This window comes from Chinchilla lanigera, unplaced genomic scaffold (genome assembly GCF_000276665.1).
Source record: "Chinchilla lanigera isolate Chin_1 unplaced genomic scaffold, ChiLan1.0 scaffold00037, whole genome shotgun sequence".
Taxonomy (NCBI): domain Eukaryota; kingdom Metazoa; phylum Chordata; class Mammalia; order Rodentia; family Chinchillidae; genus Chinchilla; species Chinchilla lanigera.
Window position 1 is genome coordinate 1,388,822 of NW_004955438.1, and position 26,103 is coordinate 1,414,924.

The window sequence follows — 26,103 nt, forward strand, 5'->3', positions numbered from 1 at the left end:
TAAGATTTTTGAGAAAAAGGAAAATCTATTGAAAATATCTGAAAGGCAAATCAAAATAAAAACAAAGGTATTCCATTAGTAAACTGAATTTAATTTGATAATGTCAGAACTGTGATTAAGAGTACACTCACAGGACCAGGTGTGATGTCACAGACTTGTAAACCCAGATCTTGGGAGGCTGAGGCAGGAGCACTGCCAACAGTTCAAGGCCACTCTGAATTACAGAGTGAGACCCAGTCTCAAAAAAAAAAAAAAAAAGATAAAAAAGAAAAAAGAATACATTCACACATAACATTGTGCTTACAATTGATATTATAGTACTATACTGTTCACTTAGAAATTGAGTATTGACCTCAAATTAAGTCTTCTTACTATATTAAAAGAAAAAATTAAAACTCAATTTTAGAAATTTTACTGTAGAGAAACAGGGAAGAAATGTCAAGTCTTCAACTATTCACAAATACTAAATATCAAATTATTATGCTGAATTTTAAAAAACATCCATATTCTTTAAGATTTGATCTCCAATGAATTAATGGATTTTTTAGAAACTTCAAATGTTATGTCCTAAAGCTTCCTAGATTCTCAGAAAGTATACTTTTTTGAGGGATGGGGGAATGCTGGGGATGGAAACCAGGGCCTGCATGTGTTATACTACGAAGCTATAGCCCCAACCCAAAAAATAATATTTATTTAAACTCCTGAAATCTTAGATGTGAAATAATAGCACACTAGGAGATTATCAAGCTGAGCATGGTGGCATGAGCCTGTGACTCTGGCTCTTCAGGAGGTTGCGGCAGAAGGATCACAAGTTTGAGGCCAGCCTGGGCAACTCTGATCCTGTCTCAAAATAAAAAAAAAAAGTGCACTGGGAAGTGGGTGGGGGATGGGACAGTATCAAGTGACGAAAAATAGATTAACAAGATCGTAAATAATTGAAGTCAGCAATAGTTATGAGCCCCAGTTACATGCCTGGCACTGTGATAGGTGCTAGGAATATAGAACAAGACTTAATCCCTAGCCTCAAGATTTATCTAATGGGGCTGGGGATTTAGCTCAGCAGCACAGCACCTGCCTGGCAAGTGCAAGGTCATGAGTTTGATTCCCAGTACTGGAAAAAAAACCAAAAAAAAAAAAAAAAAAAAGATTTATCTAATGGAGGGCTGAGGGTCTAGCTCAGTGGTAGTGCACGTGCTCACCACAGCTGAGGTCCTCTTTTAATCTCTAGCACTAGGGAAAAAAAAGTATCTAATGGTGAAGATTGCCACTAAGTAACTATAGGTATGAAGAAGTTATGAAGGTGGGAATCTTAAAATTCCACAGGAATACACAGCAAGAAGGTTTAGGAGCAAGCTTCCTTTATTTTGTTTCTGTTTCTAAAATTTTTTTTTCTTTTTTTTGTGGTGCTGAGGATTGAACCTAGGGCCTTGCACACATTAGGCAAGGGCTCTACCACTAAACTACATCCCCAGCCCACAAGCTTCCTTTAAGTGGAGATGTGAAGGACGAACAGTAGTGAGCCAGTAAAGGAGAGTAGGCTCAAGAGAGAAAATTCTACAGATCTACCAAAAATACCAGAAAGCTGCCGTGAGTGGTGGTGCACACCTGCAATCCCAGCACTCTGCATGCTAAGGCAGGACGACAGCGAGGAGTTGGAGGTCAGCCTGAAATACACAGTGAAACCCTGTCCTCAAAACCAAACAAAAACAGATCAGAAAGTTCAGAGTAGAAAGAGATGCAGTAGAAAGAGAATTCTACAGCTGTAGAGTCCATAATGAGACAGAAAATAGTCTTGTGATGAAGCTAGAAAATTCTCTAGAGCTCTGATGATGCTAATCTGGTGGATGCTACCGATTTTCACATTTCTGGTACACAGCAGTTTTATGTAGCATTATACTCACTATTGTCTTACAAGTAAACATTTTTGGTGCTCAGAGAGCAACAGGATCAATAGAAGCTTACTTTCATCTGCTGTACAGGCCCTTTAGTATAAGGTATGTTTATACCAAAGTGGATGTGTCTACTTACTGTGTCAAGTATTTCTTTGGTATGAGCTGCTGACAAGCAAAATCTGGCTCTGGACTCAATAATCGGGGTAGCAGGAAATCCTACCACGACTACACCAATATTCCGCTTCAGCATCTCTCGCCCAAAAGCGCTGCAAAGGGCAACAAGGAGAAAAGAGGTGCAGGTGAACATTAAAGTACAGAGTGCAAAGGTCTTGCTGTCTCGAAGGTGAGCCCTAGATGATAATGAGGCACTGGAGACTTGTAATAGTCTTCTCTATCTTCCCAGTTCACAAAACTACTTCTGTATAATTATATTTATTCAATATAATTATTGTTCCTTTGCTTTTCAAATGTCATTTGTTTTACTTCACATCTGGACTTCTCAGATACACTGAAAGCTCTCCCAGGGTGAAGCCTTCCATTGTGTATGCTTCACACAAACCAAAGAAGCTGGTGTAATCAGCACACCTGCGAGATATCCAGTAACACACCCTGACCTCCTGCCCACGGCTCCCCCGCGGGCACTGTCCTCCAGCTCCCACAACTGCTTGGCTATTCTCCCACCGACTATGCACGTACTGCATGAGGCCTTTATACGATGCTACTTTCTCCAAGTGGCTGACTTTAAGGTCCGTCAAGCCTTTGCTCAGCCATCCCTTCCCACTGAGGTGTTCTCTGAAAAACTGTTATTTGCCTATCCTAGGGCACTCTCAGTTCCCAAGCACAGCCTGCTCTATTCTCTCCTGTAGCACCTAACACTCTCCAGTGCATCATACAACTTACTCTGTTTGTCTGACTCTTGCCCCACTAGAATAAATGCTCCACAAGAGCAGCGATGCTTGTGTTTAGTTTACCGATCTATTCAAGCATGTGGAAAGCAGCATTCATGTCAAATGTTTAATGAAAGAATGGTAAGTTAACACATCTTGCAATTTAGTATCCACTTTGTCAACTACAGTATACCTAACAAGTGAAGGTTAACACAGTAAAGACAAGACAATCTCTCCTAACAAATCACATAAGCTCCAGGCTTGTATCACCTGTCTTCAGTCTAATGAGTGGCCAGTACAACTTGCGAGAAAACATACCCAATTTTGGCTGGCATGTAGAGCATCAAAGGCACTACTGGAGAATCTTCATTTCCATAAATAATGAAGCCCATTTCCTTCAGGCGTCTTCTGAAATACCTGGTATTTTCGGCTAACTGTTGCACACATTCTTTGCCTGGAAAAAAATCAGGGGGAGAGAAAACAAATTAATATTAAGAAAAAAGAAGTTAAGGGGCTGGGGATTTAGCTCAGTGGCACAGTGCCTGCCTGGCAAGTGCAAGGTCGTGAGTCCGATTCCTGGTACAAGAAGAAAAAAAAAAAGAAAAAAAGTTAAAAAAAAAATGACAGATCTATTTCCATTCTACCTAATCAAGTCTATGTTTTCATCCTTCCATTCCAACATAAATATTTTTGCACAGTGAACTACTGAATATAAATATAAATAAAGGTGCCTCACTTTACACTCTGCCATTCTAGCTCTTACGATTTCATAACATTCATCTTCATTTTATGGGCTAGGAGACTCTCACAAAGGTGATGACTTGCCAAGCTGAAACCAGAATCCAGCTCTCCCAGCTTCAATATTCATTCTAACCATGATGCAAATAATTTTATACACAAGACCGGAGGTAAAGCCATTCAGACCTCAAAATTTCCTCAGGAGTTTCACTTTATATCACCATTTCCTTAAAAGTCTTACACATAGCAATAGCCTACCTGTAATAAGTAAAATCATATTGTTTTGTTTTTCAGTGCCGAGGCTTGAACCCAGGGCCTCAAGCATGCTAGGCAAGAGCTCTACCACCAAGCTACATCCCTGGCCCTAAAATCTTAGTTCTAGCCCAATTTTTGTTCATCCTTTCTAGAACACAAATAGACTAAAATACAAGTTTCTCTGACAGACAAATATTTGGCTAACATGTTAACATAATGGTAGGCTGATCTATGAACCAATACCCTAACAGTACTTGTGTTATCCACAGCCAAACCAATAAATCCAAAATATCAGCTTGCAAAGGGCTAAGCATTGTTCCATGATCTTCTCCACCACAAGTACTTGTGAATAAGAGGAGACTAAGTAATTTTCCCGAACATATTAGAAAGTCAGACATTTGTGTAAGTCCATGCATGATACAGTTCATAGGACAAATGAATCAACCAATCAGATATGCAGATAATAAATGTCCTCAGAATTAGAACACTAACATAACCGTCATTCATGGGATGCCACATTAGATAAAAACTGGCCAAAAATAACCCAAAACCAATCCTCTGTATAATTTCAGGTTGATCAGAGAACAACCACCTTGGGTTAACCTGATCATTATGAATGCCAAGGAGCATCACTACGTTGTATTCTTACAAAGAGCGAGAGCAGGCATTCCAGTGTGCTACAGTAAGTATGTTGAGAGCCGATGAGGGAAGTACCCCAGTTTTTCCCAAGAAATGTCAACACATGCTGACTCTAGGAAAAAGGGGACTGCCATGTCCAGCTATAATGGAATAGCACAGGCTGCATTTACCTTATTTTTTGTAAACAAATTTTAGTAAATAAGAAAAGGTAGTAGAAAACTTCGATAGGTCATTTGTAACCCTCAACTCCTTTGCACTACACTTTATGCTCAGGGAGGAAATAACAAGTACGAAGGATCAGCCAGCTGGGGATTTCATTCTTTTAAGGACCTAGAAAGCCTAAAAAGGGTGCAGGGCAGAGGTGGAAAGGGTATCACAGTTACCTACCTACTAAAACCACTAAATATTAGTAACTTTAAATAACTTTTACAAAACAGAATTAGACGATGATCTTTATTTTTTTTTTTTCAGGGGGGAGGTACTAGGCAGGCACTGCGCTGCTGAACTATAACCCCAGCCCTGAGTATCTTTACTTCTGAAAACTTAAACTTATTTATTTTTTTGCTGTGCTGAGGTGTCCTCGCACATGTTCAGCAAGGGCTCTACCAATGAGCTATATATACTTTCAACCCCAGGAAACTATCTTTATTAATCACTGCCAAATGTATTTTGAAGTTGTACCAATTATATTCTATCCATTTAAAACAGAAATCCTTTTATCAAATTTTCATCTGTATTTTTCAGCACTCTCAGCCATACTATCTTAAGGCTGGAAGGAACTAATGCATTATTTCTCAAACTCCATAAGCCCTCCTGGACAGGTATTACTCAGAACAGAGTGTTCTGTGAGCTACAAATTTTCCGAAGTCTCAGGACTGGTCCCCAAGCCAGAAAAAGATCTATATGCAAAGTGAGCAAATAGGTCTGACTATGCACTACATAAATGCAGATGAAGTAGAAAGACAACAGATATGTGTCTTAAATGGCACTAGTGCTAATTATGCAGTTATATTTCACAGAATACAGCATGTGCTCACCTGCTCAAATAGCAATACAGTTTCCAAGTTTTCAAAAGTTTTAAAATAACTATACCGCAACCAACAAAATTAATCTGACACTTTTTTTTTTTTGAGTACCGGGGATTGAACTCAGGACCTTGCACTTTCTGGGCAGGCACTTGTGCTGCTGAGCTATAGCCTCAGCCCTAACAAAATTAATCTGCAGCTCCAGAAAATAGCACTTCTGGTATTAACTGAACTCTTTCAAAATAAAGAGCACAAATACAAAGGATGTTCAGCCAGAGTAGGTTCCCTAGCTCACATTATATTACATTCACAAAGCTCCTAGTCATCTTAGATTTCTTGGATCTGTTGACATAAGCTGTCTTCCCGAGAAAAATAAAATAAAATTACTCCTACTACCCAGACTTAGACTGGTCAATTAATTATGGTGGACTGCAAGGATCTGAAATTTAAGAGAAATTGAAAACCTCCCCACCCCTTTTTCTTCTGACACGTCATAATCTCAATGCAAGTAAGGATTTTCTTAGTCTGGAGTCCTCCAGATAGAACAGACAGCTCCAAGAATGGTTTCAGGTAATGTGTTAGTCACTTTCCCATCACTGGGGCAAAACACTCAACACCCACAACTTAAAGGACAAGTGCATCTGGCTCCCAGTTTCCAGCAGGTTTAGGCAAAGCTGGCCAGCACCGCAGCAGGAACAGCATGGTGGAAGGGCCTGGAGGACGACAGCTGGTCACCTCACAGCAGCCAGGAAGCAGAAGAGAAGGGAGGAGGTGGGGACAAGTATCCCCTTCTAGGTCACCCAGTGGCCAGCCTAGCCAGACCCCTCCTAACAAGCCAGCCACAGTGCCCCACGATCGAATCGCCTTTCCAATACACGAGACTTCTAGGGAACACTTAGATCTAAACTATAACACGTAGTTTTCATAATAACCAGGAGTTAAGGGACATAAGATAGGATAAAATATGGAAAAATACTACTCAACATCTTGTTTTAATTTATAGAATTGAAAACATTCTAAGTGCCTCATAGGTTTATTATTTAATATTTTATGCCTAAGGAATGAACTTAACTGTTAAATCTTTAATTATCTCTTCCAAGATCATATTTTTACTATCTGGAAGTTTGTTTTTTCTAGTATTTTATTTTACTTTTGTTGGTTTTCACTGCGGAGAGAAAAGAAACACATTTCACTCCTGTGGTTTTTCTCTTCAAAAGCATTTTTAAAAAATGTCTTTCTCAGGACATTTTAAACCAGAACATGACAAAGTATATTCTCCACCTATGACAGAAGCAAACCCTCAGTGTTTACTTTATCTATGTTAATTAAGAACACGTCTCTACTGAAACCTAAAACTGGAGCTTCTATCTTAAAAGACCTCTTGTACAAGTGTTTATAATATCAGATAGGTCAAAGCATGTATGCACTATATTCCCAAACTAACTATGGGAGGGCTTAGTAAGTACTGACCCCTTTTAAAAGCAAAGAAAGTACGTAAAAGATCAAGTATAATGCCAGGCTGAATAGATGTTTGTGCCCTTCCCTTTTTCTAGTAAATCAGTATCTAATCAGGGAAATTAAATTCTGCTTCAGTTATTACATCTCTAAATGTTACCAACTCAACTGTTAGCCAGCCTTACCTCCTGATACTATGATATAACTTACAATAAACAAAGAAGAGTATGTTGTTTCACATTAATTTAAATCAACTTAGTTTTTGCTTAGTTGACACATATATACTAATGGTGCTACAGCCGGCTCAATCTCTTCTCAGATGCAACTGTCTTGGCAGAACACTTAAGAGTCACTGGCCCGTAGGCAATAAATACCAAGCCCCCCTACCCAGTCTGTGACTTAACAAAATGCTGCCAGACTTTCCACAGCCTTCCTCAGAAGATGGGCTGAGGGCTACTGCCGGCCCTCAGGATTCCTTCCTCATATGGACCTCGGGTTCTTTTCTCATAGCTGTAAGCTGTCGGAGAATGTTTTTATCTCCCTTAGACTCAATTACCATGTTTACTTGGGAAGATATAAATGTGGAACAATCCCATATATTTATAGTACAAAGCTACTTGTGAGAAAACTCAAGAAAAAATATTAGCTAATTTTTTAACAGTATATACGCAGAAAGGTAGTATCTTATGATTAAGTAGTCTGTCTCTGTCTCTCTTATGGTATTGGGGACTGAACTCAGCCTTGCATATGTTCAGCACTTGTTCTACCGATGAGCCCCAGACCCCATCAGAAGTAGAACTTTTCCTTACATATTTTTGCATTCCTTCTTAGAATTTTACTTCTGTCCCACTAATCTGTTACAGATTATTGGAGCTCAAAAGAAAGTTTCTGCTCCCCCATCAGTCTACTCTTTTGAGCTTTCCTCCTCATCTGTTGATATTATTATTACTGGGGTACAATGCACGTTCCATAAAATTCCAGCTGTTATAACTGTTAGTATATTCACAGTTACGCAACTATTACCACTCTTAATTCATCATCACTACCAAAAGAAACTCTGTACCAATTACCAGTCAGTCTTATTCCATTTTCTCCCGCCCCTATGCCTGTAATGGCAAACCTTTTAGAGACTCAGTGCCAAGCTGCAACCCAAAATCCACTTACTTGTCCCAAAGTGCCAATACTGCAATTAACCCTGAATGCTGAGGTTTTAGTTTAGAGAAAAACAGCTCATACATTAACATCTTTTGTCTTCACAGAAAAACACAGTAGGCACCAACAGTGCAGGCAATCTCTCATCTTCGTATTTTCCTTTTCAAAAGGAGTACATATTTGTAACACAGCAATTACATGTTTTTTTGTTGTTGTTTTTTTCAGACAGGTCCTCTCTATGAGACTGGCCAAGAAACCACTATGTAGCACAGGCTGGCCTTGAACTCACAGCAACCCTCCTGCCTTAGCCTTCCAAGTGCTGGGATTACAGGCTACCTTGGGGGTTTGATAAATACACAGACAGAATCTTTTGTTTTGTTTTGTTTTTTTTGGGTTTTTCTCCGGTACCGGGAACCGAACTCACGGCCTTGCACTTGCCAGGCAGGTGCTTTTGCCGCTGAGCTAAGTCCCCAGCCCCCAGACAGAATCTTGATCACTGTTACTATTCCTCTTCTCGTCCTCCTTCCCCAGACCCCCTTTCTCGTCTACACTAACACTACAGTATCTCCCTGTTCCCTAACATGGCTCTTTATTGTGCTCCTTAGTGTTTAAACTTTAGGTCTCTCAGAGATACCAAGCAATACTTAACCTTCTGTGATTGACTTAGCATTATGTTGAGTTGTAAAAGTAGGAGTTATTGTACTTCTTCCTCTTCTTTTTTCTGAGGGATATCTCCCTAGCCTTTTTTCTTTTTTTGGAGCCAGGTTCTCAGTACGTAGTGCAGGCTGGTCTTGAATTCACTATGTAGCCCAGGCTGGCTCCAGCGCATGGCAGTGCTCTTGCCTCAGCCTCCCAAGTGCTGACTTTATGGGCTAGATTCACAGGCACGTGCCACCACGCCCAGCCCTTTGTTCTTTCTCACTTTGAGAAAGGATCTCACTAAATTACTAAACTACCCAGGTAATCTTCCTTCAGTCTCCCAGAGTTGTCGGATTACAGGTGTGTGCCACCATGCCCGCTTTATATTAGTTCTTTATACATCGTGGGAACTAGACCCTAATGAGATAAATGATTTGCAAACTTTCCTCCAATTCAGAGAGCTGTCTTCTGTTGTTTTTTTCTTTACTTTCTTAATAGGTGGTTCTCTGAAACACAAAATCTTTAAATTTGATAATGTCCAATTAGCACTTTTTTCTTCGGTTGCTTGTTCTCTTTGGTATCATAACTAAAAATACACTGTCTAGTCCGTGGTCATGCAGATTGAACATAAACTGATCATGAATTTAAAAAGTTCACTGCTTAACTCTCATTTCTATTAGTTGCAAGGTCGAGGCCAGCCTGGGCTACAAAGTGAGCTCTGAACTGCATAGTGAGACCCTATATTTATTCATGGGAATATATACCTAAGATTGGTATACTTCACTGTATGAAAGTCAAGCAGGGCATGGGGCCACACACCTGTAATTCCAGCCTTCAGGAGGACTGTTGCCAAGTTCCAGGCCAGTCTGTGCTACAGAGTGAGTTCAAGGTCAGCCTGAACTATACAGCAAGACTCTGTCTCTCAATCAATCCATCAATCAATCAATCAATACATGCATACATGCATGCATAACTACCCTACAGTATGTCATTTATTTATTTATTTTGTCTTTTTGAGACAGTCGTCTTGCTATGCAGTTCAGGCTGGCCTTGAGCTCACTTTGGTAGCCCAGGCTGGCCTCAAACTTGCAACGATCCTCCTGCCTCAGCCTCCCAAGTGCTGGGATTACAGGTGTGCACCACCATGCCCAGCTGTCATTTATTTGTATAAATACAAATAATACAAATTTAAATACTTGGAAAATCACTTAAAGCTTAAACACATACCTACCTCTCTGGAAATAAGATTAACTTTCTAATCTTTCTATTCATAATCTTAAATATAGCCAACTATTATTTTATAATCACCTTTTCACTTAACAGGACCATATGAATATTACTGGGTGGGCTCAGACACTCTCAGTCTTTGTTGCTTAAAGCTCAAATTTTTGGTGCTGGCTGCTCCAAGAACTGTCAGACAGGGACGTGTTATGAAAACAGCACTTCACACTTAACGCCTCTGTCCTGAGGCAGGAAATGAAAACATAAAGGGTTTCGTCCTTCCTTTTTTTCCCTTTTCTCTTTTAAAACAATCCTATGAATGAACACATGATCAGACAATACTGTCTATAAAAATATTTATTTTCTATCAGTGCACTACTTACATTCCCATAAAGACATTTCCCCTATACATTTTAGTATTAGTTTTCCTTCTGCGTACTCTGCCAAGAGGGAGAGGCTGGTGGGAGACTAGCATAAAGAATTAGTAATTTAATACAAATCTGGTCAGACTGCCTTTTAGATGAGCTACGGGACAAAAGACCTGAAACTATGAGAATGCAACAGAGTATGAACTGTTCGGGAAAGAAAAAGTTAAAATGACACCTCTATAGTACCACAGCAGGAACAAATGCTTCATGTTCACTAAAAGGGTCCACTTAATATTAAGACAGCTCAAACAATTCTGGGTGAGAGTATCAATGTATAACAAAGGTCTTTCTGAAACAGCTTTTGTAGAAAAAAATACCCTTTCTAGGATAACTGGAATCTAAAATTCTGAACATCAAACATGGCAATACTGGCAATGTAATGCTTTCTCAGAAATAACATCTTTATTTAATTAGTGTTTAACTCCCACTTAAAAAGGGATGAGGCTGAGCAGGGGGGTGTACATGGGGAGACAGTTTAAGGAAGGCTGGATTAATTCGAGGGCTTATGATGTTCCTGAACTTATTAAATAAACTTTAGGTACACAGAACATTCTTTACATGTACAAGCATATCCTTTAACAGTAACAACTGTTGAGATTCTTGATTCTGGTTACTCAGGAAATCAGATTTCCAAAAAAAATTTTTACTTCTTCTAAGAAAGGGGAAGCAGATTGGCAAGTGAACATTTAGATTTGATACTAAAGTAACAAAAACTACTCCTAATTCTGAGGCTTTCTGGTGTCCAGAAAAAACAAACTGAATTTCAAATTCCTATTATACTGGTATCTTTTTCTTCTGCAATAAATATGCATACCTAATAAAGCCCAATAGAACATGTAGATCTGTTCTACCTCACATTATTTACTTCATATAATGAAATATTTCACCAACTTCAGTAATGTCAGCTGAAGAAATGTGCTCCAGCTGAACATGATGGTGCACACCTGTAATCTTTGTACTCAAGAAGATTAGTATGGTGAGCCTGGAGGACAGCAAGTTCAAGGCCAGCCTGGGCAACTTACGTACCCCTGCAAGCTCAAAAAAGAAGTGCTCAATTTTCAGAAAGATATAGTTACATCAGTAAGCTCACCAAGTAAGAGTTTAAAGAAACTGCACACTCATTCAGAGGTTGTGAACATGCTTCCAAATTTCTTAGACAAAACTTAAAAATTCCTAGGAAGTTGAATATGGAGCTATTAACATCTATGAACCCCTAGGGAAGTCCAATTTTTAAATGTCTATGTAAAATTAAATAATAAAAATTGTATATAAAATTAAATAATAAAATTTTCATTTATTTCAGCATGTATTTGCTAGATATAGACACGTAAGTATCATAGTAGTTACACCAAAAGCTAAAATCTCACCAGGAAGACCGCACAGAAAGTAGAAAACACACTGTGCGGCAGGTAAGCAGACATGATTAAACAAAGACATCCTGAGTACCCACTATGTGCCAGACTCTGTTCCGGGCCAGACTATACTGTATGAATAAAAGAGATCGTATCTCCTGCCTGCATGGGGTTTAATTTCCACTGCAGGAGATGGACAAACAAAATAAACACCTCACTGAGTGGTGTTTAAGGGGAAAAAGCCTGAATCAGACGTCAAATGTCAAGATCCAGAAGCTAAAAGCACACCCAGAATTTCCAAGAACTGCAAAAGTATCGGAGAGGTGAGATGGGAGTAAAGTTAATGCAATGTAATTTGTCCCAAAGCCACCTTTTTCTATGCAACCAAAACTGAGAAATTTAAAAAATGAAAGAGCCAACCTCTTCTATAGCTGTAAGTCTTTCTCCACTATTAGCTCACAGTGGTAAAGATATATAACACACTAGTAAAAATTCCTATGAATGATTTTCTGTGGTTTAGATGAAAAGTCACATAAATTAGTCAATACTGAGAGAGAAGCCAGAGCCCTTGCATTGAGCTATATTCCCAGACCTGTTTTATTTTATATTTCGAGCCCAGGTCTTGTTAAGTCTCTAAATTGCCCAAGCTGGCCTCTACCTTGCTATCCTCTTGCTTCAGCCTCCCATATGCTATAATTGTAGGCATGTGCCACCATGTCCAACTTCATTTTTTCTTGTTTTTAGTCTTGAGACATGGTCTCCCTAAACTGCCCAGGCTGGCCTTAAATTTGCAATTGTCTTGCTTCAGGCTCCCAAGTACTGGGATTCCACCCACATGCCATCATACTGAGCAAAATTTTTTAATTTAAAAAGAATTTAAAAAATTTTTGGGCCGGGCATATAGCTCAGTGGCACAGCACTTGCCTGGCAAGTGCAAGGCCCTGAGTTGGAGTCCAGGTACCAAAATAAATAGATAAATAAATAAATATTTTTTTAAATGTTCTACTAATGCTTATATATTCCTAATCTTTAAAAACTCTAAAGAATGCAATAAAAGAAGACACAAATAGAAAAAAATTAGGCCAGAAAATTTTTCATATGGCACATTTTAAGACATGCCTCCACTCTGTCCTTCATTAATTTGCTGTTGTTTCTGAATTCCTGTTATTGCTTTTGCATCTTTCATATATGGTGTTCTATTGTCAAACAAGCTGCAAATGCTTAAGGTGCAAACTGTGTTTTTCTTCTTCTTTTCTAATACCACCCCTAAGAATACATAGCAGATATTCAAGTTGAAATATTCTGAGAAATAAACTCTATGTATTCAAACCAATCTAAATTACAAAGCAGGATAATCTACATCCAATTACACTACAAGTAATAATCTACTATACATGAAGGTAAATAATAATCTAGCATATTCTTTAATAAATGGTGCTAGAAAAACTGGCTTTCCACATGCCAAAGACTAAAACTAGACCCATGTCTATCACCATGCACTAAAGTCAAAACGGATTAAAGATCTAAATATTAAAAACAGAAACACTAAATCTACTGGAAGAGAAAGTAAGTAGAAGTCCTAAAGACATACGGGTAGGCAGAGACTTCACGAACCAAAACCAAACTGCACAGGAAATACTTCAAAAAATCAACAACTGGGATCTCATCTTATTAAAAAGCTTTTGCACATCAAAGAAATCATCAACAGAGTGAAAAGACAACCCACAGAGTGGGAAAAAATTTTGGCCAACTGTCCCTCAGACAAAGGACTTCTATCTAGAACATATGAAGAATTTTTTAAAAATCAGGCCCCCCAAATTCAAAGACTCAATCCAAAAATGGGCATCTGAGATGAATACACACTTCTCAGATGAATAAATTAAAAAAAAAAGAAGATAGCTTTCATATGAAAAAATGTTCAACATATTCGTCATTTAAGAAATGCAAATTAAGGGCTGGGGATTTAGCTCAGCGGCAAAAGCACCTGCCTGGCAAGCGCAAGGTCGTGAGTTCGGTTCCCGGTACCGGAGAAAAACCAAAAAAAAAAAGAAATGCAAATTAAAACAACACTGAGATTCCATCTCACCCCAGAAAGAATGGCTATCATCAAAAAAAAATCCACCAATAATAAATGCTGGTGAGACTGTGGGAAAAAGGAATCCTTCTCTACTGCTGGTGGGTGTGTAGACTGGTGAAACCACTGAGGAAATCAGTGTGGAGATCCCTTACAAAACTAGGATTAGAGGTCCCATGCCACCCAGCTATTCCCCTTCTGGATATTTTTCCAGAAGAAATGAAAACATCAGACCACAGCGATATATGTTTACAGTGGCACAGTTCTAATAGCTAAATCTTGGAAACAACCCAAACGCCCATCAACCGAGGAATGCATAAAAATGATGTGGTAGTTTTATACAATGGAGTACTACTCAGCTATAAAGAAAGGTAATCAAAGGCTTTAATAGGTAAATGGATGCAACTAGAGACCATACTCACAAGTGAAATACATCAGACATGCATGTGTAAACATCGTATTGTCTCCCTAGTGTAGGAAACTGAAAGTAAATAAGATCCAAAATGTACCACAGATATTGTGAAAGGGAAAGAAACTAAAAGGAAAGAACAACTGGAATGGGGGAAAGGAGAAAAGAAGGGAAAAAACATACATACATACACACACACACACATATACAAGATAGCTAAGACAACTGTATTACTAATTTCTATTAGTTCACTGAAAGGAACAGCTCATGCTTATATTATTTGATCAATTTTGGATGCTTGTATCTGTCGGGAGCCGTGGAAGCTGGAAAGTAATTACATGTGCAGGACAAAGGCAGCCCAAGAACACGGGAGCTCCTCAAAGCATGTAAACAAGCCATTGTAGCTTGTTAACTGACTGCTGGACAGTGAGGCAAAAATTAACCAACCTCTTGAGGGTATAAATAAACGCTCTGTTCTTGGGTAGTTCCCCTTCTCCACGGAGAGAGAGGACCTCCACGTGATCCCAGCTTTTGTCTCTCATCTACTTTTTGCTCATTCTTGCTGCCGTTCCTTCCTAGGGAACAGCAAGAACCCAACGGATCCCTACAACTGGCGACCATGAAGGGACCCCGGTAGGATTAAGAGGGCGGTGAGAATGTTTCCCAAAAGGCATGCAAAGCGGGGGGGCAGCGAATTGGTCAGCTAGTATTCAGCACTACAGTGTGTGGTACCAGCACGTCAGGTGTAAAGCATGGGAATACATGCTCTTTAGGGCTAGAAAATATACAGGCTTGTAAGAAGCCAAAGAGAAAGGGATACAGAAGTGCAGGTAGAGTCTCAAGACTCCTGGACGGGTGTGTCTGGAGAAATGTTTGTTGCATGTTTGATTCCTGTATTTGATTTTCTGGATGTTAGTTTGGAGGGGTTTTGAAACCATAAGGGATTTGCCTCAGAACATTATGTTAAAATCAAGTCCTATGCCTAAGTGGGACATAGACAGCGGAGCCTGAGCCCTCTAGCCTGGTCCAAGTTAAGAAGCTAGGAGTGGGGGGGGACAAGAGAGACTCCCCACCAGCAGGGTGCATCCTTGCAAATACCATTTCACAATGCCTGGTTAACTTGACTGAGCCACAGGCGGCTATCCCAGCCTCTTCAGCTGGGGGAAATATGGCCGCAATACAGGTGCCTTCCACCTCTCAGGGAGTACAGCTATTTTCCTTGTCTCCCTTGCAATTAGCATTAAAAGACGCTAGAGGGACAGGGGAGACCATGGCAGGTTTTCAGCATATCTAACCTGTAACTGAAGTTCAAGTTCCTGAAAATCCTGGACAAGTTACACATCATCATGAAACCGTACCTTTTAAAACCCTGAAAGAGTTAAAACAAGCTGTTGCTACTTACGGCCCCACTGCTCCCTTTACTTTGAGTTTAATGGAAGTTCTAGGACAACAGATAATGGCCCGAAATGATCAGAAGGCAATAGCCAAAGCGTGTTTAAATCCAGGTGATTACTTACTGTGGATGGGAAAGTTCTTTGAATATTGCACAGACCAGGCAATTCGTAATGCTGTGCATAACATACCCATTACAAAGGATATACTAGTTGGGGAAGGTGCCTTTGCTATCATCAATAATCAACTGACCTTTTTTTTTTTGGTTTTCAGTTTTTTTCCGGTACCGGGAATCGAACTCACGACTTTGCACTTGCCAGGCAGGTGCTGTGCTGCTGAGCTAAATCCCCAGCCCCTCAACTGACCTTTGAACTGCAAGCATATGTGCAAACCAAGATGGCTGCCATGAGGGCTTGGAGGGAACTTCCTTCCAAGGGTGAGATAGCCCTTAATTTGGCTTGTATTTATCAAGGCCTGGATGAGCCTTTTCAAGATTTTGCCACACGCTTAATGCAAGCTAGTGAGAGGATCATAGGTAACACAGAAGCTAGCAAATTAATAGTTCAACAACTGGCATTTGAAAACGCGAATCGATGGTGTAAAGAGGCTTTAAGAGCTCACAAAAGACGGGCTACTTTGCCAGAGGTGATTCGGATTTGTGCAGATATTGGCCCCTCATATGTACAGGGGGCTGTCTTGGCAGCAGGTATTACTTAAATTATTTATCCACAGGCTGGGGGAAGGAGAAAAAACAAGGCTGTTTGTTTTTGTTGTGGCAATAGGGGACATTTCGCCTGTAATTGCTCTGCTACATCTGTAAGGGCAGCACAACCATTATCTGTCCCTTCAACTAAACCTGGCAGTCCTTGTAGTAAGTGTTGATGAGGGTATCACTGGAATAATCAGTGTAGAACTAAAACTGTTGGGAAAGGTCAGCCCTTCCTGGAAAACTTCTATTGGAGCCTGCCTCAGCCCCACCAAATAACAGGGGCTGCCCAGATGGATACAACGGGGGACAAAGTGCTGGGTGCATTCAGGTATGCACCCCCTATTCCTATCCCTCTCCCTACCCACTGGAGGCCAAGGCTGCCGATGCCTGGCAGCTCTGCCGCAGGGGCCACCCTCCTGCCTCATTCTCCTCTGCCACACACCTCTCGCACTTGAGCCCAGGCTTTGATCCGTACCCTGGAAGGCCCAGCTGCTGCGATGTGGGGGTGCAGGTGAAACCGCAGTGTGATGCTTCAGTTCAGTGCACGCTTGGGTGGCAGATGCCGCTGTGCAGGGCCCGGGATTCCAGAACCCCAGCCGGTCCCGCACACTTCCTGTGCTGTCACTGCCGCCTGGCTGCCTGGAGGCCCCAGCAAGCATGCAGGGTCCTGTGGTACCAGAGGAGTACAAGGGGGCAGCAAGGAAGGCATCCCCACTGCCAAGGGCTGAGCAGGAGCAGCAGGAGACTCAAACTAGTGAGGCGGCCCCACAGGCCATGCTACAGAGGCCAAAGCGGCCCCTGGCAGCAGGGAGGGCTGGGGATGCCAGGCATGCGACTACCACTGTGCCGAAGAGGTTGCCACTGAGTGCTGAGCCAGGCAAGGAACGCCTGCGCTTCAGGCAAAAACATGGCTATTGTCACTGCAAAGACCAGCATTCGCTGGGAGAGTGCCTACATATGGTGTGTCCAGGGTACGAACAAACTTTAAACAGTTTTGCAGAACATGTCAGAAATCTGACAACCCTTACCGAGTGGAGGATATCACCTGTTGCAGTTGTAAAAGAACTAAATGTTCCTGCTCAGTAAGACTTCGCCGTGTGGGCCCCAAACACACTCATCGTCAAGACCTATGTGAGAGATGCATGGGTAGGCGCCTGTGCCGGTGGTGGTACTTGGAATCCAGACAGAAACAAAATATCTGGTGGCCAGAACAAAAGAGATGGCCAGCAAGCACAGAGGCTGGGCACATCCCCTGTGGCTATAGAGGCAGTAACCACAGTCACTTGTGCGGGGTACACAGGCAGTGGAGTCCATTCCTGAAAATAAAGCAGGACTGTTGGGGCCCTGCCAGCAACTTGCTGGACCCCAAGGTGATAAAATGGAAGCTGCAGCCAGTTACTGCCAGAGCCTAAAGTATCAGGGCAACTCTGCCCAAGGCCGTAACTGAGGGCTGCTGCCTCCTCGGCAGTCACGCCCTCCTGCCTCGCTGCTCCCGCTCCTGGCTGCTCCTATTCCCTTGCCCACAGCGCCTTTCCCCCAGCTCACTATTGCTCTGGTGCAGGTGTTGCAGGACACACTGGGGTGCCAGATAGAACGGGGAACAAAGGCCAAGACCCACGGCAGAGATGGAGGGGGCTGCCCAGGGAGTAGCTGGCAAAAGACTGAAGTTAGATGGGCACGAAGAGGGTGACAAGGATGGGGCTGAGGAGCTGTGGCAACATGCAGGGGACCTCAGTGAAAAAGCAAAGGAGAAGACAGTTGCGGAGGCTGGCAAGGCAGCACAGGACTGGGGCATGAACAGCTCCAGACAGCCAGAGGACCTACCGGTGGTGGCTAGCCAGTGCCCAGTACCCAGGAAGGAAGGACAGGGTTACCCAACGCTGGCCCAGCCCTGCCATACTAGCTGGCACTGCACCCTGTGGCACCGCATGTGGCAAGGGTGGCGGCAGGGCCAGGCGGGTGACACGGGCTGAATGGCTAGTGACCAAGGCCCGAGTGACCCAAAAGCTGGTGGGACCTGACAGCGGCAACAGGGAATAGTGAGTGAGGGCAGAGCCCCTTTTAACCTTGTGGCAAGTGTCTCTGAGGCAGAGGGGATGCTCACAGTCACCCCACTGAAGGACACACAAGGCCTGTTCCCTGAGCTGTATGACTTCCTGCAGGACTTTGTGTCCCAAGCACTACGCCAGATAATAAAGCAACGAGCTACTGCTTAGGATTGACGCTTGCCAAAGAGGGTCCTTGTGTGAGTGGTTTATTCTCCTAACATAGTGGCTCCAGCCAGTAGCAAAGTGGGAGATTTCCTTTTGCATCAACCTGATCCTGCAATTAGAGTCCATCTCATGCACATTTTATGTTTTGGAATCTTAGAGGTAATTAATTTAGCTAGCCAAACTAAAGTTGAATGGCCTTTTTCAAGTACAACCCAAGAGTCTTTGGGTGTCTATTCCTAGACATCACACTGATCCTTTTAAGAGGGATCCTAAAAATGTCCTGATAATTGACTTCTTTGGGTGTGTACGGAAGTAACGACTACAACAGAACTTATTAGTTTGTGACAGTATTCAGGAATCATGGAAAGCAGCCACACTGTCCTGATGCTTGCTGACGATATGGCCTGCAATCCTAGAAATCACACACCAGCTACCGTGTTTAGTCGCAAGTATATGGAACTGAATGTGTATGCAGATGACATAAAACTAGACTGTAGAAGCGATGAGGTGATCATGAAAGAATTTTTAATTGATGAACAAAATCTGACTAGTATATTTACAATTACAAATTTCAAAAATTGTAAGTTACTATAATTTGAACTAGAATAGATTTGAGTGTACTCTGATTTTTGTAAGATGTTTGTGTGTTTTGTGTACTTGTTATGTGTTTGTCAATTTGTGAACAGCTGTTCCCCTTTACTTTGAGCTCAACCATTTTTCTATCATTTGTCTATAATACAATTTGGGTTACAGACTTAAACTCCAATTGGTGAATAAAGGGGTGGCCAACCTTTATTCATTAATAAGGAGCCTCCAATGATCTCCAGTCTCTTGGGAGACACCTCCAATAATTTGGTCATGGTTAAAAGTGTTCCAGAAAAAATAAAAATAAGGTATTCTCATGAAAGATGTTCTTAGTACAAAACTAAAGAAATGGGTTTTCATACGTGTATGGTAATTTATTATTGTTAATTTCATAGTGTATTGAAATGTATTCATGATTCCAGATGTACAGGTCTTCAAAATGTAAAGCAAGGATTGCTTATGATAAGACTTTTGTTCAAATTCAGACCTTTTCCTTTAAAAGACTTATGTATATTTCATTAAATGATAACAGATTAGAGAAAAGCTTATGTGTTAGATAGAGATGACTGGTTGAAACGGTTATGTTATGTCAAAATGAAATTCTAAGTATGTTACAAAATGTCATGATTGTCATGTGGCAATGTTATGTAGGGATGTGGTTTCTAATTTCAATGTACAAATATGTAACTATTATCTGTTAACATTCTATAGGGATTTAAGTGATAGGATATCAATGGTTAAGAAAATAAGTTTCATTTTATTTCCTAAAGTGTATGATATTCAGATAGACAGTAATGTTAAGCTTATTGCCTCTATTACAGTGCAATGTCATTAAGCTTCACTTCTGGATGTTTAACAACTGAGATTTAGAGACCAAAAAATTAGAAAGATAAATGGGCTAAGAGGAGAGTCAATATTTTGGCCCTTGCCTTCCACGGTCAGAGTATACCCAGGGCAGAAGAGAACCTCTGCTACGACAGCCTATGACTCAGTTGAGCCCCTGATTTTCTGATCAAGGAGATTATGAGACCACTGAGGAAAGTGATTCGAGGATGTACAGTGTGCCTAAGGAGAGTCACTTGGAGAGACGGTCTCTCAGGCTTTCATAGAAAGCAACTTGGTCAAGCAATGGCTGTGACTGATCCAGATGGCTGACACTGACAGTGGATCTAGAGGTGCTATGTGTGGTTCCAAAGCAACCCTGAGGAGACTTAACTGACCTTGATGGATAGCAAAAAAGGATTAATGTGGGTCACGCTTAACTTGGTCTTAAACATCCAGCAGAAACGCATAACTACAAGATGTATGAATAAGCATTGCCATAGTAAGGTGTTATCTGTAAAGGGTTCAAATCACCAACAACTTCGGACATTTTGCCAACCAGGCTGGCAACTGCCTACTGTTTGTGGTGCTGGGACTGTATTCTCCAAGCATAGCCTTTCCAGCTAATCGTTGCCCATCATTACAAAGCAGAGAAGAGAGAGATGTCAGGAGCCGTGGAAGCTGGAAAGTAATTACATGTGCAGGACGAAGGCAGCCCAAGAACAGGGGAGCTCCTTGAAGCACGTAAACAAGCCGCTGTAGCTTGTTAACTGATTGCTGGACAGTGAGGCAAAAATTAACCAACCTCTTGAGGGTATAAATAAACGCGCTACTGTTCTTGCATAGTTCCTCTTCTCTACGGAGAGAGAGGACCTCCACCTGATCCCAGCTTTTGTCTCTTGTTTTTTTTTTTTTATTTTATTTTTTATTTTTTATTTTTTGGTTTTTCTCCGGTACCGGGAACCGAACTCACGACCTTGCGCTTGCCAGGCAGGCGCTTTTGCCGCTGAGCTAAATCCCCAGCCCCTTGTCTCTTGTCTACTTTTACCTCATTCCTGCTGCAGTTCATTCCCAGGGCACAGCAAGAACCCAACAGATCCCTACAAGTACCTTGTAATCTGAGCAACTACTTTGAAGATAACAATATGCAATATAATAACCATTGTTAATTTCTTGTTTTGAAATTCTGTATTGTTTTTATTTTTTTCTTTCTTAAAAAAAAAAACAAAACAACACTAGCATATTAGTAAATATCTAGCACACAAAAAGCATTCTGGAATTTGATATAAGGGTTCAAATTCTGGTTGCACCACTCAGTAACTATGTGACCATGGGGAGGTAACTTAATCTCTGTTTCCTTAACCTCTTGGCTTCCTTATTTTGTAAGAGACAGAGAATGCTTAAAACTTGTTCTGATAATTTCATGAAAAGCATTTTTAAGACAGTGCTCAGTATACAATAACATAATATGCATGGTAACTGCTACTACTTACCTCCCTAAAATTCTTCCCTTAAAATTATGCCAATCATATTACTCTGACCCTTTGGGTTAGCCTTAACTCTCAAAATGAGGGCTTTCTTGTTTGTCCTTGGTGTTTCTAGTTCTCTATCTTCTAATTATTTGACTGATCCTTAAGTTTAACGCTTACACACAACCAGCCGTACTAATGTATAATCATGTATTTCATTCTCCAACACTCACTGTAAATTTACAGTCTATAAACAAGCTTTCTGTATGTTAAAGTATGCTACCATCGTTCCAAAGCTAGTTTTAACTAGTTTCCTTATTCTCCAATTTAGACTACCATCCAGGTGAGGCAAATTACCTTTGCAAATCTGAGTATTCAAATGGCAAGTAGATGCCCTCTTTTTCTGAAAACTACCATTACCATAAATGAAATGGGACTAATAATATGGAACAGAAATAGAGATGCTTGCATTAAGGCCATTTTAAGTGACTTTCTTGAAGTCATCAGAAAGTCATTTTGAATATAATGCATAAAAGCAGTAAAAACAGGTCTGACAGGAAAGAAAGGGAACTATAATTCTATTTCTCTAGGTTTTATTACTTTGTTTCTTTGGTGGTACAGTATATATTTTTCTGGGGCTGGGCTATCAGAGTTTGTATCCAGGCTCCATCATGTAATAGCTCTATGGCTTTGACAACTCAACCTCTCAGGGAAAGTTCCTCATATGCAAAATAGGGTTAAAGGTAAGGTTGTTTTAAAAAAAAGAGATGATGCATGTCTAACACATGGTGTTTGAAAACTTGCTATTTTACATTAATATGTAGGACAATTTAATTGTTTCTGTTTTCTATTTTTGTTGTTTTACCTATAACAAGGCCCATAAATACCTTAAGGCCTTATTCTATATTCAAATTAGGAAAAAACCTACATCTATATAGGTATGTATTGTTTGCTAAGAAGATATTAAAAATCTTGAGAAAAAAATACATGATGGAAAGAGAAGACAGGATGGCGTTGTTGTGGTTTATGTCTGGTGTCCCCCCAAAGCCTCCTGCGGCCATGGGGCAGGGTTTTAGAGTTTGAATATGGGTGTGAGAGCTGCACCCGCCCTGAAGTGGATAGTTTGCATATGTAAGAGAGAGGAAGAAGTGCTTGAGGGCATTCCTCCTCCCCCATTCTGCCCCGGTGTAAGTTAGTTGTTTTTAGCTGTGTTGCTGCCGCCCTGAGATGCAGCTCTCTGCAATGTGCCACTCTGCCTTATAATCCTGCCAAGTACGGATTAAAATTTCCACGAACTGTAAGCGAAATAAACCTTTCCTTCCTTAATTTTGGGCGCCAGGTATTTTGTCCCAGCAGTGAGAAAAAAGTAACCAAGACAGGTGTATACCTCCAACACCACGGGTGGACAAAGAACTACTTGCCCAAGAGCATATGCAGCCTCTTGGGGTGGTTAACTCTCACTTTTAAAAGCTTAAGTACACAACTGGTTAAGCTCTGCACTGTCACAAAATCTAGGAAAAATTAACAATAATGGATTGCTTTATTTTATTTTGTTTCTTAAAGAAAAACATTTTAGAGAGACTTAACATTGTAACACACTTGCCATATGTGGGTGTCAGGAGATGAGTTGTGCACATAAAATGCAGGAACCATGAGGACAAATAAGAACCCCAAATTTACCCCTTGGCCAGGCAATGTAGCCTTCTTATTTATGGGGAATTCATAAGCTGATTACCTCTCACCATGTGATTTACTTTTCTTTCATTATTCCTAAGCATGATTCAAAACAAAGTGAGGAGAGGCATCCTGACAAAACTCAGGTGTTGGCAGTTCTTATTAAAGTTATAGAGTAAATTCTAATAATTCTAGAACATTCCACTCTATCTGCTAAAGTGATAAACATGTACATGTCCCAACTCTCTACAATAAATACAATCATTCTGTACAGCAAACATATATTAATAAAAAATTTTTAATGCTGAACTAAAAAAAATTAAAAAGGTGATAAATACCTCATTTCCTTCCCTTCCACAACTATCAAACTCTTCTAACCAAGTGATGGTATTTATATGCCACTGCTAAAAGCAACAACAGTAATAAAAGTTATTTGGGTATAAGCACATGCAAAAGAAATCTGTCCCCTGTAATCTAACACCTAATATTGGTTATTTTTTGTCACATATCTACCTATAATATTTGGGTTTCTGAAAGTGAACATGAACTGTTTTTATAAACAAAATAAGAATGAATAAACAGGTAGAGAAAATTAGTTTGTTCACATTAAAAATCCTATATCTGTCTGTGATCCTCAACAGGTTGACCCTTGAGATATGTGTATCATTCAGCAATAAGACTCAAAGTAACACTGAATTCCAAAATCACAACTTCAGCCAGAACATAAAAATATTTTCATGTCTTATAAACAAACTCCATGCCCATAAGGGTTTTTGCTTCATCAGCCTATGACTGTCGTTAATCACTACAATCACATGACAAAATACCACAATCCTTTGTGTACTTGTTACGTGTTACCGATGATACACAACCTAGGAAAGTGCCAAGAGTAAACATAATTCATGATACCAACCAAACATTCAGTAAGTAGACATTCAGCTATATAAACTGTCAGCATCCCAGGGGGACCAGAGTTTATACCCAAAGCTAGATGGATCTTCCTGCCAAGCCCAACACAGATGGGAAAATGTTGAGCAGCCTAGGAAAGAGTTTATTTACTCCTTCATTTCCACCAAAGCTGGAAAGTCTTGAAGGCAAATTTTAGTGCTCAAAGACTGAGGCCAGCCTAGGAAACACACACAACACACACACAGCCATAAAACAGACCAAAAAAAAAGAAAAAAAGCAAACCGAAAAAGAAAAGGTAAGCTAATTAACAGATTACAGTGACTGTTAATATCATGTACCAGTTTGACTGAGACAAGTCAACTTAATTGAGCCACAGTACCAGACATTCAGTCCAACATTATTTGGGGTGTATCTGAGAGCATGTTTTAGATGAGATGAACACTTAAATTCACAGAGTAAGTACTGCAGACTGCCTTCCCTAATGTGTGGGTTCCCCACCACCACCTCCAGTGTGAAGGACTGAACCTAGGGTCTCACACATGCTAGCTAAGTGCTCTAGCCACATCCTCAGCCCAGACAGACTGACAACATATTCCCCATAAGTCCTGGCTAAATGGCACTGGAAAAACCTTTGTTAGGCACTTCAGAGACACAAAGATACGCAAAATAAATGTATCTTCAATTTGCTCTGTATAAACGAAGGTATTTTTGTGGCTCAATGGAGTCTTGTAAAAGGGACATTTATAAGGGGCTTCCAGGAGGCAAGAGCTCAGCGATCTTGTAACCTGACGCACACTGAGCGGAAGGCAGTTCACGATCTGAGACAGAGCACCTGTTTTGCTTCACTGGCAACAAAATTTCAAAGGGCTCTCAGCTTGGGCCACTGTTGGGCTAATGGGCATCAAAGCAGATAGAGGTGCCTTGCAAGGTGGGTTACAGTTCCAAATTGGTCCCTTGGTGTTCTGTCTTCTTACAAGAAGAACAGCTTTTGCTAACACCAGACAATGCACAGTAAATTCCTTCCACAAGGAGGGTTTGTCACCCCCTCCCTACTAGTGCCTTAATCCTTTAATTCATTTCAATGCCAAGAAGCAGGATTTCCTGAGGACTGCCACAGGATGTGCAACACGCAGCAGGGGCCAAGGCTTAACGCTGCTGATTCAGTGCAATCAAAAGTCTGAAAGAATGATTGCTACTGCACAGCCGGAAACAGAGAGCCCTCAACAAAAGGAAGAAAAGAGGCCAAGTGCTTTTGAAAAAAATAACTGAGTTTTAAAGGGTGCCAACTTCTAGTCAGGACAAAATGTCACCTCCTTCCTGCCTAGTACTGGTGAATGAACCCAAGGCCTTGCACACGCTAGGCAGGTGTTCTACCACTGAGCTACACCCCCATCCCAAGAGAGAAAGTCTGAATTTGTCTGAAGACTGCTGTGCTGTGGTGGGGCTGGAACATACCACAAGCTACATTTAGACAGACCAAAGGGGTGGGGAAGTGCACTGCGTATACTGTGATCAAGTATCTGCCTACAAAAAAAAGTTAGCCATCACTGAGAAAAGCTTGGCTTGAATTAAAACTGATAGTTTTAAAGGTAACAGTAAGTTAGAAGTTACAAACTGATTAATATTTGAACATTTTAACAAAATGACCTTAATGCAAGCAATCCCATTTGTAGGTTATACACTAAAGAATTTGGGATTCTGAATTGCCTCTGACTCCTTACTGCTATCTTTCTCCCTTCCCTAGTTGGTTTTTAGGCAAATACTCTACCACTGCTCTACCACTGAGCTGTATCTCTAGTCCTAGATGGTTTCTAACTTTTTCACCTGTATCATTGATTCATTCAGCAAAGATCATCAAACATCAAGGTGAAAGTGCCAGGGCCCCATGCAGTAAGATTTCTAAAAACAGTGAGAACTGGCTGTTGGGAGCCCAGAAGCTGGAAAGTAATTACAGGTGCAGAACGAAGCCAGTCCGAGAACATGGGAGCTCCGAGAACATGGGAGCTCCTTAAAACACGTAAACATGCCATTGTAGCTTGTTAAGTGATTGCTGGACAGTAAGGTGGAAATCAACCAACCTCTTGGTATAAATAAATGCTCTAGTGTCCTTGGTATAAATAAATGCTCTACTGTTCTTAGGTAGTTCCACTTCTCCACGGAGAGA

At 40.8% G+C, this 26,103-nt stretch overlaps 1 protein-coding gene across 1 annotated transcript in view; it reads right to left on the reverse strand.

Annotated features, from left to right (window-relative positions):
* Sptlc2 (serine palmitoyltransferase, long chain base subunit 2) overlaps window positions 1–26,103 on the reverse strand; it is a 106,104-nt gene that overhangs the window by 3,391 nt on the left and 76,610 nt on the right. Inside the window, exons 10-11 of the mRNA XM_005390209.2 lie at window positions 3,098–3,233; window positions 2,029–2,158 (exon numbers count right to left, since the gene is read on the reverse strand). Coding sequence (XP_005390266.1) covers window positions 2,029–2,158; window positions 3,098–3,233 — 266 coding nt within the window. The remainder of the gene's footprint in view (window positions 1–2,028; window positions 2,159–3,097; window positions 3,234–26,103) is intronic.